A 14,288-nucleotide genomic window follows, 5' to 3' on the forward strand; every position below is an offset into this window, starting at 1 on the left:
AAACATAGGAAGATGTAATTTTCTATTCAATCGGGGATTACTTTGCAAAGCTACTGTAAGTTGGCATTACTCCCTGACCATCAGAATGGGCTGTGGAATTAAACGGCATGAACCCAGGGTGCAGTTTTCTCAATAGTGCCCTGGCTGTTCTTGTGCTCATATTTAATGGAACTGCCACCCATTTAACTATAGAAAAAGTTTTGTTTTTCATTGGGTAATGACTCATGGATTAGCATTTTGACACCTTCTACAATCAGTTTGTAGGTGAATAGCTCACAGTGTCTCTACAGATGTCCCATCGTTTTTTTTTTATGGTCACTGAGCTTATTAATGACTTTTATAATTATCAGTGGTGGAACTACCGGGGGAGCAGGGGGTACGAGCGGGCCAGGGCCCCCCAGCAGCTCGCGCGCCACTGGAATCCAGGTGGAAAATTGCGTACGGAGAGGGGCGGGGGCCCGGCTGCGCGTCACACACCAGGGCCCGCCCCCTCTAGTTACGTTACTGATAATTCTGCACATTGCTCTGTTTTGTAAGTAGAGCCCAAAGTATTGAACAAACGTTGTTCCCACTAGCCCTGTAGCTGAGCAGATATTTTCTTGTTATAAGTATATCATTTTAGGCTTCAGGGTCTAAATGATGTTCTCTTCAGAAGACTGAAGACATCTGTAAATTGGAAAAACTTCCATTATGTTTATAGACATACAAAATATCTTACTTTTTAAATAGCTCCTTAAAATTGCATTTATTTCAGAATGATGCAACAGAAGTTACAAAGTAAATCAACTGTAAGGATGAGCAATACTAATAAATGAATCTGAGCCCACCCTGTGGAATCAGTAGCTATGAGTTACTGGGGCACCCCCATCCCAAAACTTTGTGTTCTCTGTTGTGTATACAATATAAAAAAATATAGTGAATAAAGTATACCCTATTGTAAAATATAAGGTTATAAGTCACAGAGGATTTCCATGACCATATTACTGGTCATGGAACTTCGAGCTTACTTCTAATATCCTCATATTTTCCAACAAGGGGTACTTTATTATAATAAACAATTTTAATGAGTCGTGACAAAAATGACATCACTACTCACCGTCTATAAGGATATAATTTATGAGATAGTCATGGCTTTTGTGTAGGACCACTATTTTTTGTATTGTTTAAAATATGTGTTTGAATGTTTTGCAGCTACACTGGAACTTAAACAGTTGTATATATGGCAGCATAAGAGATTCTGTCCAGCCATTAGTACTGTAAATCCAAACCTCTGTTGTCTTTAGATAGAGAATGGATTTTAATTTGCACTGCTGTAGAGAAGGATAAAGAGAACTGGAAAACAAAATATGACTGGCTTTTTTTTTTTTTTTTTCATGTGAAAAGGGTGATGGGTATGACCAATGTAAGTGTATCTAACTGAGGTTAAAATAAAGTTTACATAAATGTAATTTAAACCAATTACCTTTACTAGCATTATCACATATGTTCACTCCCAGAATTCTCTAGTGCATGTCCAGTCTATATGAGGTAGTTACACAATGGCCCTAGGTGAAGGTCAGAATAATTCAAAGGTCATCAGACCAACTCCTTGGAATATACCAAGGGAAGACCATTTCAAAGCATTATCATTAGCAATTAGATAACCAGTTGGAATATATGGTATATCTATCATCTACAAATATAGATGTACAGTGGTGTAATTCTACACACTCCCCTTGTGGGCCCATGTATGAAGAAAGCAGATCTCACCCCCCCACCACTACCTCAAATGTGGCCTCTGGGACACTTAGGCTGCTGCCATATAATGCTGTTTCTTTGCCTGAACAACAGCCACATGAAGCTGTGTGTTCTGACACACATGCGGATTTCATTGTGAAAATGCATAATTTTGTACCAATTTGGGCCTTTTAAACCAATTCTGCAGTTTATGTGTGGGGACCTCCCATGGGACCACTTGGCCGATACCTGACCAGATGTTGATTGGGCAGGTTTGATTACCAGTCGGGAACCGTGTGGGCTCTCTCTCCAACGGCTCATATTTCCACAACTGTCAGATCTGATAGTTTGGCCAACTAATGGATATAAGCCCGATATCACTTGCCTTAAAGAGGTGGTCCATATTTAAATTAACTTTTAGTATGTTATAGAATGGTTCTGTAGGGCCCTATAGGGATACAGGCCCTCTAGAGTTAATCTTTTCACCATTTACTTGGGTTATTGGGTATAATCCCTGTTACAGAATAACCTTTACAGTGATAGGCTGAGAGATTTGATGACACTGCTCTGACACACTCCTATATAGTGTGGGCAGGGAGTGGCCTCTTCCTCTTTTGCCTCTGAATGTGATTCCAGCTGGATGTGCTCAGGGGGACTGAGTGCAATAGGCCCAGAAGAAGTCATGTGTCCAAGTCAGGGACCAGGTAACCCCGTGAATGAGGAACAGATATACTAGGGCAGACTTGTCATAGTCTCTCTAAGAGAGAAAGGCAGATAGGATAGAGAGAGAGCAGCTGAGCTCCAACAAGTCTTTGCAGTAAGGGAGTAGCTTCCCAGAGACTCTGTGTGTTGCCTCCAGTCAGGGACCTCAGTGAAGAGGGACTGTAGGGTAGAAGCTGTTTCCTGACAACTTCCAGGAGGGAAAGGTTGTACTGCAATTGCCTGTGTACTTTCTGTGTGAGCCTGCCTTTGATCTGTGTGAACTCTCAATATGCTGTTTTCCTCAACTCCTCCTGAGTATTAAACCTGTGGTCATTTGCCCTTTTTGGCATAATAAACCGTTCCTGATTGTTAGAAACCTCCTGGCGCCCAAGTTGTTTTTGTGTGCACAGTAGCCTGGGGGGGATGTAGTTGCACTACACCATAGAGGGAACACTTCCACTTAGCGAAGGCCCTGCCCTGGGTGTAAGTTGCGTGTAACCCATGCTCTAGTGTTCTAGCTGGTGAATTAACCCCGAGTGGCCCAAATAGGTGTTACAGTTCATTCTATGCAACCTTTCAATTGGTATTCATTATCTCCTTTTTTAATCATTTGCTTTCTTATGATGTTTTCCAGCTTTCAAATGGGGTCACTGACCCCATCTGAAAACAAATGCTCAGTAAGGGCAGAGACACACGCGAAGAGTCGGGGAGATTTAGTAGCCTGGCAACAAACCGCCTCTTCGGCGAATAATCTCCCTGAACTGCCTTCCCAATCTAAATCACCAGCGGGATGGCACTCTGAGCACTTTGTTTTCCAAAGTTGCTCGAAGTGAAACGCTCAGAGTGAAGTGCTCAGTGTGCCATCCCAGTCTACGGGAAGGCATTTTGGGGAGATTAGTCGCCATAAGAAGAGGCGGTTTGTCGCCTAAGGCTACAAATGTATTGTTATTGCTACTTTTTCTTACTCCTCTTTCTATTCAGGCCCTCTCATATTCATATTCCAGTTTCTTATTCAAATCAAGGCATGTTTGCTAGGGTAATTTCAACCATAGCGACCAGATTGCTAAAACTGCAAACTAGAGAGATGCTGAACAAAATGCTAAATAACTCAAAAACCACAAATAATAAAAAATGAAAACCAGTTGCAAATTGTCTCAGAATATCATTCTCTACATCACTTTAAGGGGCAAATTTACTTATGGTCGAATATCGAGGGTTAATTAACCCGCGATATTCGACTGCTGAATTGAAAACCTTTCGACTTCGAATATCGAAGTCGAAGGATTTACCACAATACATACAATCGAACGAAAAATCGTTCCATCGAACTATTAAATCCTTCGAATCGTTCGATTCGAAGGATTTTAATCCATCGATCAAACGATTTTTCTTTGACCTAAAAAAGATAGCAAAGCCTATGGGGACCTTCCCCATAGGCTAACATTGACTTCGGTAGGTTTTAGGTGGCGAACTAGGGGGTCGAAGTTTTTTTTTTAAAGAGACAGTACTTGACTATGGAATGGTCGAAGTAGCCAAAAAAAACCATTCGAAATTCGAAGTATTTTTTATTCTATTCCTTCACTCGAACTAAGTAAATGGGCCCCTATAAGTTAAAATAAATGTGAACAATCCCTTTAAGAGCCGTTAGTTTGGAAAGCTTGCCAAACGAGTAGATCTAGTGTATGGCTGCCTTGACAGATCATATGCAAGTCCCCAATAAAATGGGCCATTTAAAACCCTGGGGGAAATTAGTGCAAGAGCACTAAGGGGTCCAACAATGAGCCATTTAGCACTCCTTAATCAACCTTTGCACCCTCAAGGGTTGTTTTATCTGAAACAAATCAAGCACTCTGTGCAGAGAGCAGTCCCGGGGGACACAGTTCAGCCCTGACAATTTATAAGAAAAGACGGATTTGAATTTTCAAACAAAATTTTTTGGTTAAAATTCTCAAATTCATCATCCACATGCAAGTTCAAGTTTTAATTTGAATTTCAAGATTTATCATACTCTGGCCCTTTAAGAACTCAAATTTGACTATTCGCCACATAAAACCTGCCGAATTAATAAGTCAATGGGAGAGGTCCAGGGTTCAGTTTGGTGACAATTGTAGCCATCCTGACAATCAAGTTTTTTAAATTCAAATCAAGTTTTTTTTAATTCAAATCAAATTCAATTTGAGTTTTGACTGAGTTTTAATTTGATTTTATTAACAAATCTCCCATGAATTTCGAATTCATTATAATTTAACTCACATGAATTCGAAATTCGACCCTTGATAAATATGCCTCTAACTGTATACGTTTTTATTTTCCAAATTTTTTAATTATTCATGGGCACAAGGTGCTGTTTACACCCCAAGTGTGTAAATAGTGTGTGTGAGTGCATTAAGTGTAAAGCTGAATGAATCTGAAAGACTGGTTACCATGGTTACTCAATGAATGAGGACATGTAAGGGAAGACCGCATAATCTAACCATTAATGCCACCTAGTGGGGATCTTCCAATATTGCTTTAAAAAGTCATCATTCTCTAAAAGTGATTGTGTATATAAAAGAAAATTCGGCAACACTCACAAATATGCCATAAGAAAAATTGCAAAAGTGAGCAGCCCACCCAAACATATCTGCACAGACCTTTAAATATATAATTATAGGAGTGCTTATAATTTTATCAAGCTATAATTTGTAACGTACATTCCTGTAATGCATTTTCACTGGTGCAGAGTTGCCTACACAAAGGGGGTTATTTATTAAAGTCCGAATGCCAAAAATTCGAAAAGTTTTTTACTATAAAATCCAATTTTTTTGTAGAAAAAATTTTTTTTTCATGATTTATTACACCCCGAGGATGGAAAAAGTCTGTATCCGAAAATCCGCCATTTCAGACATTACAAGGTTGTATATAAGTCAATGGGAGAAGTCCTAGCGCTAGGTTTTGTGCAAAAATCTGAAGATTTTGTGGTTTTTCGGGCAAAAAAATGAAGTTTACGGTCATAAAAGCCAAAAAATTCATACGATTTGAATTTTCGTACGATTTTTAAGAGTTTTTTCTAGCACTGACATTTTTCGGGAAAAAGCTATCGATAAGGGGAAATAACCCATACGGATTTGGTCGGAGTATATTTCAGAAAATAATGAGATAAATTTGGATTTTAATATTTAACCCCCATCAATATATAGTACATAATAACATAGCAAGCTTTGTTGAAAAGAAAACGTCCATCAAGTTCAACCTTTTAAGTCTATATAAAACCGGCCTTAATGCTAGTTGATCCAGAGGAAGGCAAAAAAAAAAAAAACTTTTGAAGGGTAAAAAAATTCCTTCCTGTCTCTAAGATGGCATTCGGACTAGTCCTTGGATCAACTTGTACTATGAGCTATCTTCCATAACCCTGTATTCCCTCACTTGCTAAAAAGCTATCCAACCCCTTCTTAAAGCTATCTAATGTATCAGCCTGTACACCAGCAGGTAGTGTATGATTCATGTTTGATGTAGACACGAGCTTGTAAATTTTGGCCAAAGTTGCCACTTATACTGTTGCGTGCTTCTAATTTTTATTTGGCTTTTTGTGTGTTCAGATAAAGGCAGTAAACTGTTTATAGTAATTGATGACACTGTGTATGATGGTGGGCCCTGAGCAAAAGTCCCTTTTTCCCATTTATTGTAATTGCTCTGTTATTTACACAGTGTCAGTACAGGGGCAGGGGGAGTACCATTAGGGACACATGGGGCCATTGTTAGGGAGGCACTACTGTTTCTTGTTACAGCTGATGTAGTATGAAACTCTATTATTACTAATATTGGCCCTGCTTGTCACTAGAGGAGCATAGTATTTAAAGGAGAAGGAAAGGCTGAGTTTACTTGGGGGTGCCCCCAAGTTATTGTATTTACGTCCCTGAAATCCCAGGCTGGTGCTTCTATTAGCAGAAAACTGCTCCGATCCAGGGGTTTTTCCAGTGAGCACCATGGAGCGATCGGCTTCCTTCTTCTTCTTTCGGCAAATTTCCCAGGGCAGACTCATGCGCAGTAGAACGAAGTAGCCAACTTCTTCATTAAAGTTCGGCATTTCGCATTACTGTGCACCGGCCAAAGAAAGAAGAAGAAGAAAGCAATCACTCCATGGTGCTCGCTGGAAGAGCCCCAATTTTCTGTTGATAGGAGCACTGGGCAGGGGTTTCAGGTAAGTATATACAGTCACTTGGGGGTACCTAACTTTCGGCACCCCTTTCCTTCTCCTTTAAAAACCTTGACTTGAGCTGCTAGTCTTGCTGTTCTTCCACTCCTGCTATATTAGTACCCGACAGTGCACTTTATATCACTTTGATATAAATGATGAATTCTGACATAAGAATGTTCTGTTTATATAGAGAATAATGTACCCCGGTCGTAAAAAAGGGTATTAGGAATATAAAGAGTCACTGAGGAGTTCAATGACTACATAAAGTGGAAAAGGCAAAAAATGCATTTATACAGGTCATGAAACTCCTAGGTAACTTCTAATATCCTGTTATTTTACTAGAAGGACTGCATTATTTATTATAATACATACGTTTCATTGACTCGTGACAAAAATGACATCACTAAACACCGATTCTAACTGATGATACCACTAAAAGCCATTTATAATTATATAAGTAACAGGATGTTCATGGCTGTTGGGTATTGTAAGACACAATGGCGCATAGTAAAATACCCACCTTGCAGATTTTATATGAGTGTGTGTGTGTGATATTCAAAAGAGAAACAACATCATCATTTATAAATAACCCCAGACAGATTTATTTAAAAAATCATTTTGCATTCAGATGAAGCAAAAATAACACATTTAAAAAGACAAAAAACAATGGTCTCCTTCATACACCACTAAATTTGTGTGTTCTTGGACATATTGCAACATCACTTTAGCATACACCTCCGCTATCATCATAGTCGATTCATGATAAAATCTCCTGTGATATATTCGGTTTTTACAGTTCTGTTTTCAGCAGCACCAAAGCTTTCTTCATGTTCTCAAACACTAGAATGAGGAAAATAAAGAGAAGTGAATGAACGCTGTGAGCAATTAAATGCAAGTGAAATTAGTTATACTGTTGACCAAGGGTAATAGTTGTCCTATTGCATATAGACCCAGCGTAACTGATGAATGATGGCTCTCCTGAAACTACTCAGTTGAGTTTTTGCCCACAGTTATCACTGGTTGGGAGGTAGGAATTAAGGAGTCTATTTGAAAAACAACTCCTTTTTTTTAGTGATACTGCCATGATTAATGAACATGTTAGTATCCTTGTGTCATTGTCTCTCCACTTACGCTGTGATCTCCAACCAGTAGCTGATAAGCAACATGTTTCTCACCAACCCCATGGGTGTTGCTCCCACTGGCCTCAAAGTAAGTGCTAATTTTTACATTCCTGGCATGGAGGCAAGTTTTGGTTGCATAAAAACCATTGGTACTGCCAAACAGAGCCTCCTGGAGGCTGCCAGTCCACATAGGGGTTAACAAATAGCCAATCACAGCCCTTACTTGGCACTAACAGAAACATTTTTCATGCTCGTATTGCTCCCCAACTGTTTTTACATCTGAATGTGGCTCATGGGTAAAAAAAGGTTGGAGACCACCCCAACTTAAAGTATTGTCTAAAGGTGGCCATACACTGAGAGATCTGCTTGTTTGCCGATGTTGCCAAATGAGCGGATCTCTCCCCGATATGCACACCTTGAGGTGGGCGATATCGGGCTGATCCGATTGTGAGCCCTAGGGCCCAACGATCGGATCATAACGAAGGGTAACCAGGCAGTCAGATCGCAGGACCGCATCAACAAACAGATGCGGTCGCGATCTAATGGAATTTTTAGTCCTGTCCGATCGACATCTGGCAAGATATCGCTCGGGGAAGCCTGTCGGAGGGCCCCGTACATGGGCCAATAAGCTGCCAACTCGGCCAAATCGGCCTGTGTATGGCCACCTTAAAGGTAATATTACATGGATCTATTCCCTGCTCATTTTCCAGCTCGGTGGGCAGGCAGCAAAACTCTGGCTTTTGGCAAATATGATTGTAGTCGATAGAAGGGCTACTGCCAGCATTTTGCTACCTGCCCACTGTACTAGACAAAGGTCAGACACACATTAAACTTTACCAATTACAGTAAGAGATGTTTGGGAAACCCTAGAAGATGGCAGAACAAGAATAGGGTCCAAGGTTAGGTTTTAATTGGGGGACTAACGAATAGGCACCCCCGTGAATAGTATTTTTTTTTTCCTTTAACTAGCATCATAAGACACAGCTTCTTTCAGATTTAGCTCTGCTTTAGACTAGTACATATAGTACATGGCAAGGCCCATGACTTTGGCCTGCCTGTGGTTCCCTCAATCTGTGTCATTGCTTCTCCATATTTATTTTCATTTAGCACCAAGATATAAAATATTATCCTTTACCATTAGCTTTTGCTCACACTTATCTGTTTTTATATGAATAGTGACTTAGAAAGACAGATATCTGACACACTTACAATGATCAATATCAGCTGGTTCATAGGTGTACTGGTGGTTGGAGTATTTCCCAGGGAGATCTGCTCTGACAACCAGGGAAGGATCTGTGCAGAAAGAAATGTGTGCAGTATTTAATATTACTATTAATTATCATTGTGATAAGCAATAAATATATAAGAATTGTTACATAATAAAACATGTTTTATGTGTTTCTTAAGACAATGAAACATCTTGCTGGATGTTCTAACAAGCAAATCATTAAGTTAAAACAAGGGCTTTTGTAGAAAGCGTCTCTTGGAGAGTGCCTGAGGGTATTTTCAGCAACAAACAGGAATACTGTACAAAACAGCTGTTTTAAAGATCAGTTGATCAGTATAATACGCACAAAACCCAGATCACTTACCTACAAACACAACCTTGGGAACATACTGGCCATCAAGCTGAAGATTCTTATCTGTAGGGTCATACTAAAAAGGGAAAATAACTCATTTAGCCTCAATCGGTGATTCCAAAACTTATGCTCAGTAGGAATATAGTGATATGTAAAAATTGCAGGGATCGATCTAATGTTGCAAATTTTTAGGGCACAGATAGAGAATGATATATAGAAAGAGGTGGGGAAAAGCATAGTAATTTAGGAGTTTTTTCTGCGGCTGAAATAGAGACTTTTTCACATTACTGCCACCTGGTGGATAACAGGGGGTTATACTGAGAGAAGACCAGTCTCTAAGGAATAGACTCTTCCTCTGCCGAACTTTTATTACATTCTATATACATACAGTAATTCGCATAGAATTATTATTAATTCACATAGAATATGCCCCCTATAAACTGTCCCTATAGCTGTCTCTTTAATTGAAATACCTTTTATAACTAGCAATTCTCATTGTGTCAGTTATTGTATGGTACATAAGTGTTACAATGGAAGTCGATTTTCTCCTAACAAGCAATGCATTGTGGGACAAAATTCATGTCAACCATTGGAGCAGATAGCACAAAAGTAGCAAGCAGGCTGCATCACTTACAACAACATTGAGAAGAATAAACTCTTCAGCCAGTTTCTGGATGCCTTGGTGTTCAGCAAATGCTTTCTTCAGAGCTACAAAAGAAATTCCATGTGAGTTATTTCAACCTTATCTGTCAAATCTGTTCTACACACACATATACAGAGAGAGAGAGAGAGAGAGAGAGAGAGAGAGAGAGAGAGAGAGAGAGAGAGAGAGAGATAGATAGATAGATAGATAGATAGATTAGATATATAGATGATAGATAGATAGATAGATAGATAGATGAGATAGAAAGATAGATAGATAGATAGATAGATAGATAGATAGATAGATAGATAGATAGATAGATAGATAGATAGATAGATAGATAGATAGATAGATGATAGATAGATAGATGATAGATAGATAGATAGATAGATAGATAGATAGATAGATAGACAGACAGACAGACAGACAGACAGATAGATAGATAGATAGATAGATAGATAGATCAAATGCTCTATGATTAATATTTCCTCACTGTGTTATAGGTAAGTAAACCTATCCTGACCACAATCATATTCCTATTCTGACTTCCTACATCTATAGCTTAGTGTGTTTTCTAGTCAAGGTGTTGCATACAAAGCTGTCAAGCCAGCATGTCTTGTTTGTCCTGCTTCTCTGTACAAACACATTGTATGACAATAGACACCTGAGTGACAAACGATTAGATTGCTTTATGGCCTTCAGAAAACTGAAATGGAAATGGATCTGAGCTTGTTTTTAACCTGTTGCATTCAACACCAGTGCAATATTACATAAATGTTACCTTGAGAATGGGGACAGTCGTTTCTGTGGTTAATAAGCAACAATGGTTTGTTCCTGCAGAAAAAAGGAGAAGAGAAAATAATAACAATATTATCATAGGTGACACAGAAGCTTAATTAGTCTATTTAGTGGCAGACAACCAAAGGGGTTCCAGATTACATATCTTAGAAATCTTTGCTCCTTTGGCTTTTCCGATAATTTAAGGGTTGTAGGGGTAAAATAATTGTAGTAGGAAAACATTGTAGAAAAATATTTTTTTGTATATATCTCTTGGTTTTATTAAGTAATGAATTAAAAAAAAAATGCACCTTTCTCCTGTTACATTGCACTACACAATACAGAACTTTCTTCTGTAGAACATCAGACTGCACTACACTGATATTTTGATTGATGATGGTATGACTTGCAGGAAACCCCCTTCATGGCCAGCCATAAATAAGTATGTTATTGAGGTGCCAGCATTATATTGTTGTGGAATATAGTACATTTAGGGGACCTGTTATGCAGAATGCTCAGGACCTGGTGTTTTCTGGATAAGGAATCTTTCAGTAATTTGGATCTTCATACTTAATATAATAAGGATTTATTGTACTTGATCCCAACTAAGATATAATAAATCCTTAATACAATAAGGATTTATTATATCTTAGTTGGGATCAAGTACAATGTACTGTTTTATTATTATATTTTAAAAGGAAATATTTTTTAAAAATTTGAGCTTTCTGGATAACGGATATGTCATAGGATACCATGGCATTAATAATAATCACTCTTATAGGATAACACTAGAGGGCACCCGTGACAACATGCAGATCTTACTCTGATTTTGCTTTGAACAAGCCTTCCTCGTACGTCTGAACCCACTCAAGATTATCGCCCCATCCTGCGGAAACAGAGCCAGATATATAAATGTGACAACAGTATAAGTGATGCATTCACATGCATGAAAGATTGATTGTTGTCTTACTCATTCTATGGCACAGACTCCTTTCAGATGTCAGATACAGATGTGATTTCTATCTGAACCCTGCCACATTTGCATTATGTAGGTGTACTGTTCTAAAGGAATGAGGTGCCTAGGCTGACCCTAAGGGCTTAATGTAGTGGGGTGCTGAAAGAGCCGATATATATTTCAAAGACAAGGTGGCTTGTTTAACTACAGTTGCCAAAAGTCTCAGCCAGCAGAAATGCAGTGGGCTGAAAGTTGCAAGTGCTACCACCAGACAAGGAAAGCTACCAATGCAGTTTATTGCCAATAGATTAGCCACAACAGTGCAAGCTAGAACACAATTTTTATTCTTTAGAAAGTTTTTCCATACCCGAGTAACCAGCTCTAGACACTGTCTCTGTTTGTTTAGGATAGCAGCTGCCATATTAGCTTGCTGTGACATCACTTCCTGCCTGAGTCTCTCCCTGCTCGCTCATAGCTCTGAGCTCAGATTACAGAATGGAGAGGAGCAAACTGAGCATGCTCAAGCCCAAGCTCTGGAGGTTTAAGATGAAAACAGGAAGTCTGATACAGAAGCCCATGAGTACACAATAGAAGGAAAGAACTGATGTGTTTCTTTTGACAGATGACTCAGAGCCGCATTACTTTGAGGGTTTACTGGTGTATCCATATAGACCTTTCTGATAAAGCTTACTTAAATTTAACCTTTCCTTCTCTTTTAAGAAGGCTGGGAGTTATAGTGTTGGGAGAAGCTAAATGAAGCACAAACTGGGATTTTTTTTTTAAAAAAACACAGACAGGGATAATGTGCCTTTACCTCTGGAGAGTGTTTGTGGCTTCCGTTCTTTTGCTAGAGTGAATGAGGTAGCCACAAGGAGAAAGAACAGGGATTTGAGAACTGTCTCCATAGTTAACAGTGCTGGGGAAACAATAAACACAATTAGGCAAATGGTAATATTTGTAAACAAATCAAGCCATCATTATAATTATAACGCAATAATACATAATAATGTAAATAAACATGAGCAGGAACTTTTCAGTTGCCATACTGATTCCCAGCATAGCAGAAATGTGTTGCCTTTATAGAACTCTGGTCAAACACCAGAGAGATATATAATGCTGATAAAGTGTTTTAAAAATAGTTCATCATATCTTTACATCTTTCTTAAAGCCACAGCTTCAGCAAGAATTGCAGTCAGTTCCGCATACCCTTTAGATTCCGCATTCTTCATTTTCTTCTTAAAGGGGAACTCCACCCAAAATCAATTTCTCCCCATAATTTAAAAAAAATGCAACTTTCCAAAATATATGGATTAAATGGTTTCAAGTTGTTTGTAAATCAGATTGTTGTTTCTGAACAATATTCATCTTGATGTTTATATTTTCTGCTAGACGGGTTCTGACTCCTGAAAACAACGTGGCAGTCAACTGATGTACAGACCAGGAAGTATAACTGACTTCTGCTACGTTGTTCCAAGAGTCCGAAACCAGGAAAGAGGTTAAATAAGTACTGCTTTCAGCAGCTACATTTACGGAATAACTTTAAAAGGATTGAACGGTTATCATGAATTTAGATAGGAAAGTTTCTTAGAATGATATTTCCATCCATTGTACGAAAACACTTGGGTGGACTCCTGCTAAAGTTTTTATTTCATATGAAGTGGACAAGGCAGAAAACACAGTTCTTATGAAAAAAACTGAATAAGCACAGCTACTGTACCCATATTGCTTGTTTAGTTCCTCAGTGATTACATATTAACCACACTGCACCCTAATGTAATTTATAGTCACAGTTCCTCCTTCTTCACAATGAAGATACATAAACTGCTGTACTAATGTTGCTATATGAGGCATATTCCGCTTCTAGCTGCCTATGAGGATTATTTGGGGCTATAGGTTCGGCAATCCCATGGTCTTCTATTGATATTGTGACTAATTAAGGCCTGACTGATATCCACTCATTTTTGTCACATACATAAACTTAAATATGTGCAATCCAAACCTAAATCAGAGAGACCCACTTTGTGCCCATTGCAGTTCCACATGGAGCATGTATCAGGCTTCTCTTGCTGGTTAGGATTAAAGGCATTCCTGAAAAAATGACCAAATACTGACCCAATGTAACACTTTCATTAGATGCTCAGGGTTTACCTGGTCAGGAAAGGACAAAAAGCTCTTTGTGGGAGCTGCAACGTGTAATAAATACCCAGGAAGAATGAATTCTTTCTCCTGATTGTTACTTGTCTCAGTCGCATGTAACCTAAACCCAAGTAGTGCTCAGTGAAATCAATCAGAGCCAACTCACCTTTACTCCAGAGGCAGGAGAGTGTTCAGCTGCTGTAAGTACCTGCTAGGAACTCTCCTCTGGTATTTATACACCTGAGCATACCTGGGCCCCACCCACCACATCAGAATATCAATAGCCTTGTAATAACCTGTGCAGTATTACTTGTACAATAATCTTCTTTAAAAAAAGCTAGGAAATAAAACCCACTGCTCACAATAAGCTGATGCCTATCAGTTAACACTTGCTATTACAACCAGTATTTCAGCTAGGCTTCATTTTTATCCTGGTAGGAGTTTTTCCCAGCACTAATCCAAGTCTAAGTTAACTTAAATG

At 38.8% G+C, this 14,288-nt stretch overlaps 1 protein-coding gene across 1 annotated transcript; it reads right to left on the reverse strand.

Moving 5' to 3' along the window:
* Window positions 1–7,173: 7,173 nt before the first annotated feature.
* Window positions 7,174–14,000, reverse strand: agr2.S (anterior gradient 2, protein disulphide isomerase family member S homeolog). Its single transcript, NM_001088696.1, is given in 8 exon segments — window positions 7,174–7,435; window positions 8,926–9,009; window positions 9,309–9,372; window positions 9,931–10,004; window positions 10,721–10,773; window positions 11,539–11,602; window positions 12,486–12,587; window positions 13,974–14,000. Coding segments are annotated over 7 exon segments (480 nt in total). The 5' UTR covers window positions 12,577–12,587; window positions 13,974–14,000; the 3' UTR covers window positions 7,174–7,385.
* Window positions 14,001–14,288: the final 288 nt, after the last annotated feature.

This window comes from Xenopus laevis, chromosome 6S (genome assembly GCF_017654675.1).
Source record: "Xenopus laevis strain J_2021 chromosome 6S, Xenopus_laevis_v10.1, whole genome shotgun sequence".
Lineage (NCBI taxonomy): Eukaryota > Metazoa > Chordata > Amphibia > Anura > Pipidae > Xenopus > Xenopus laevis.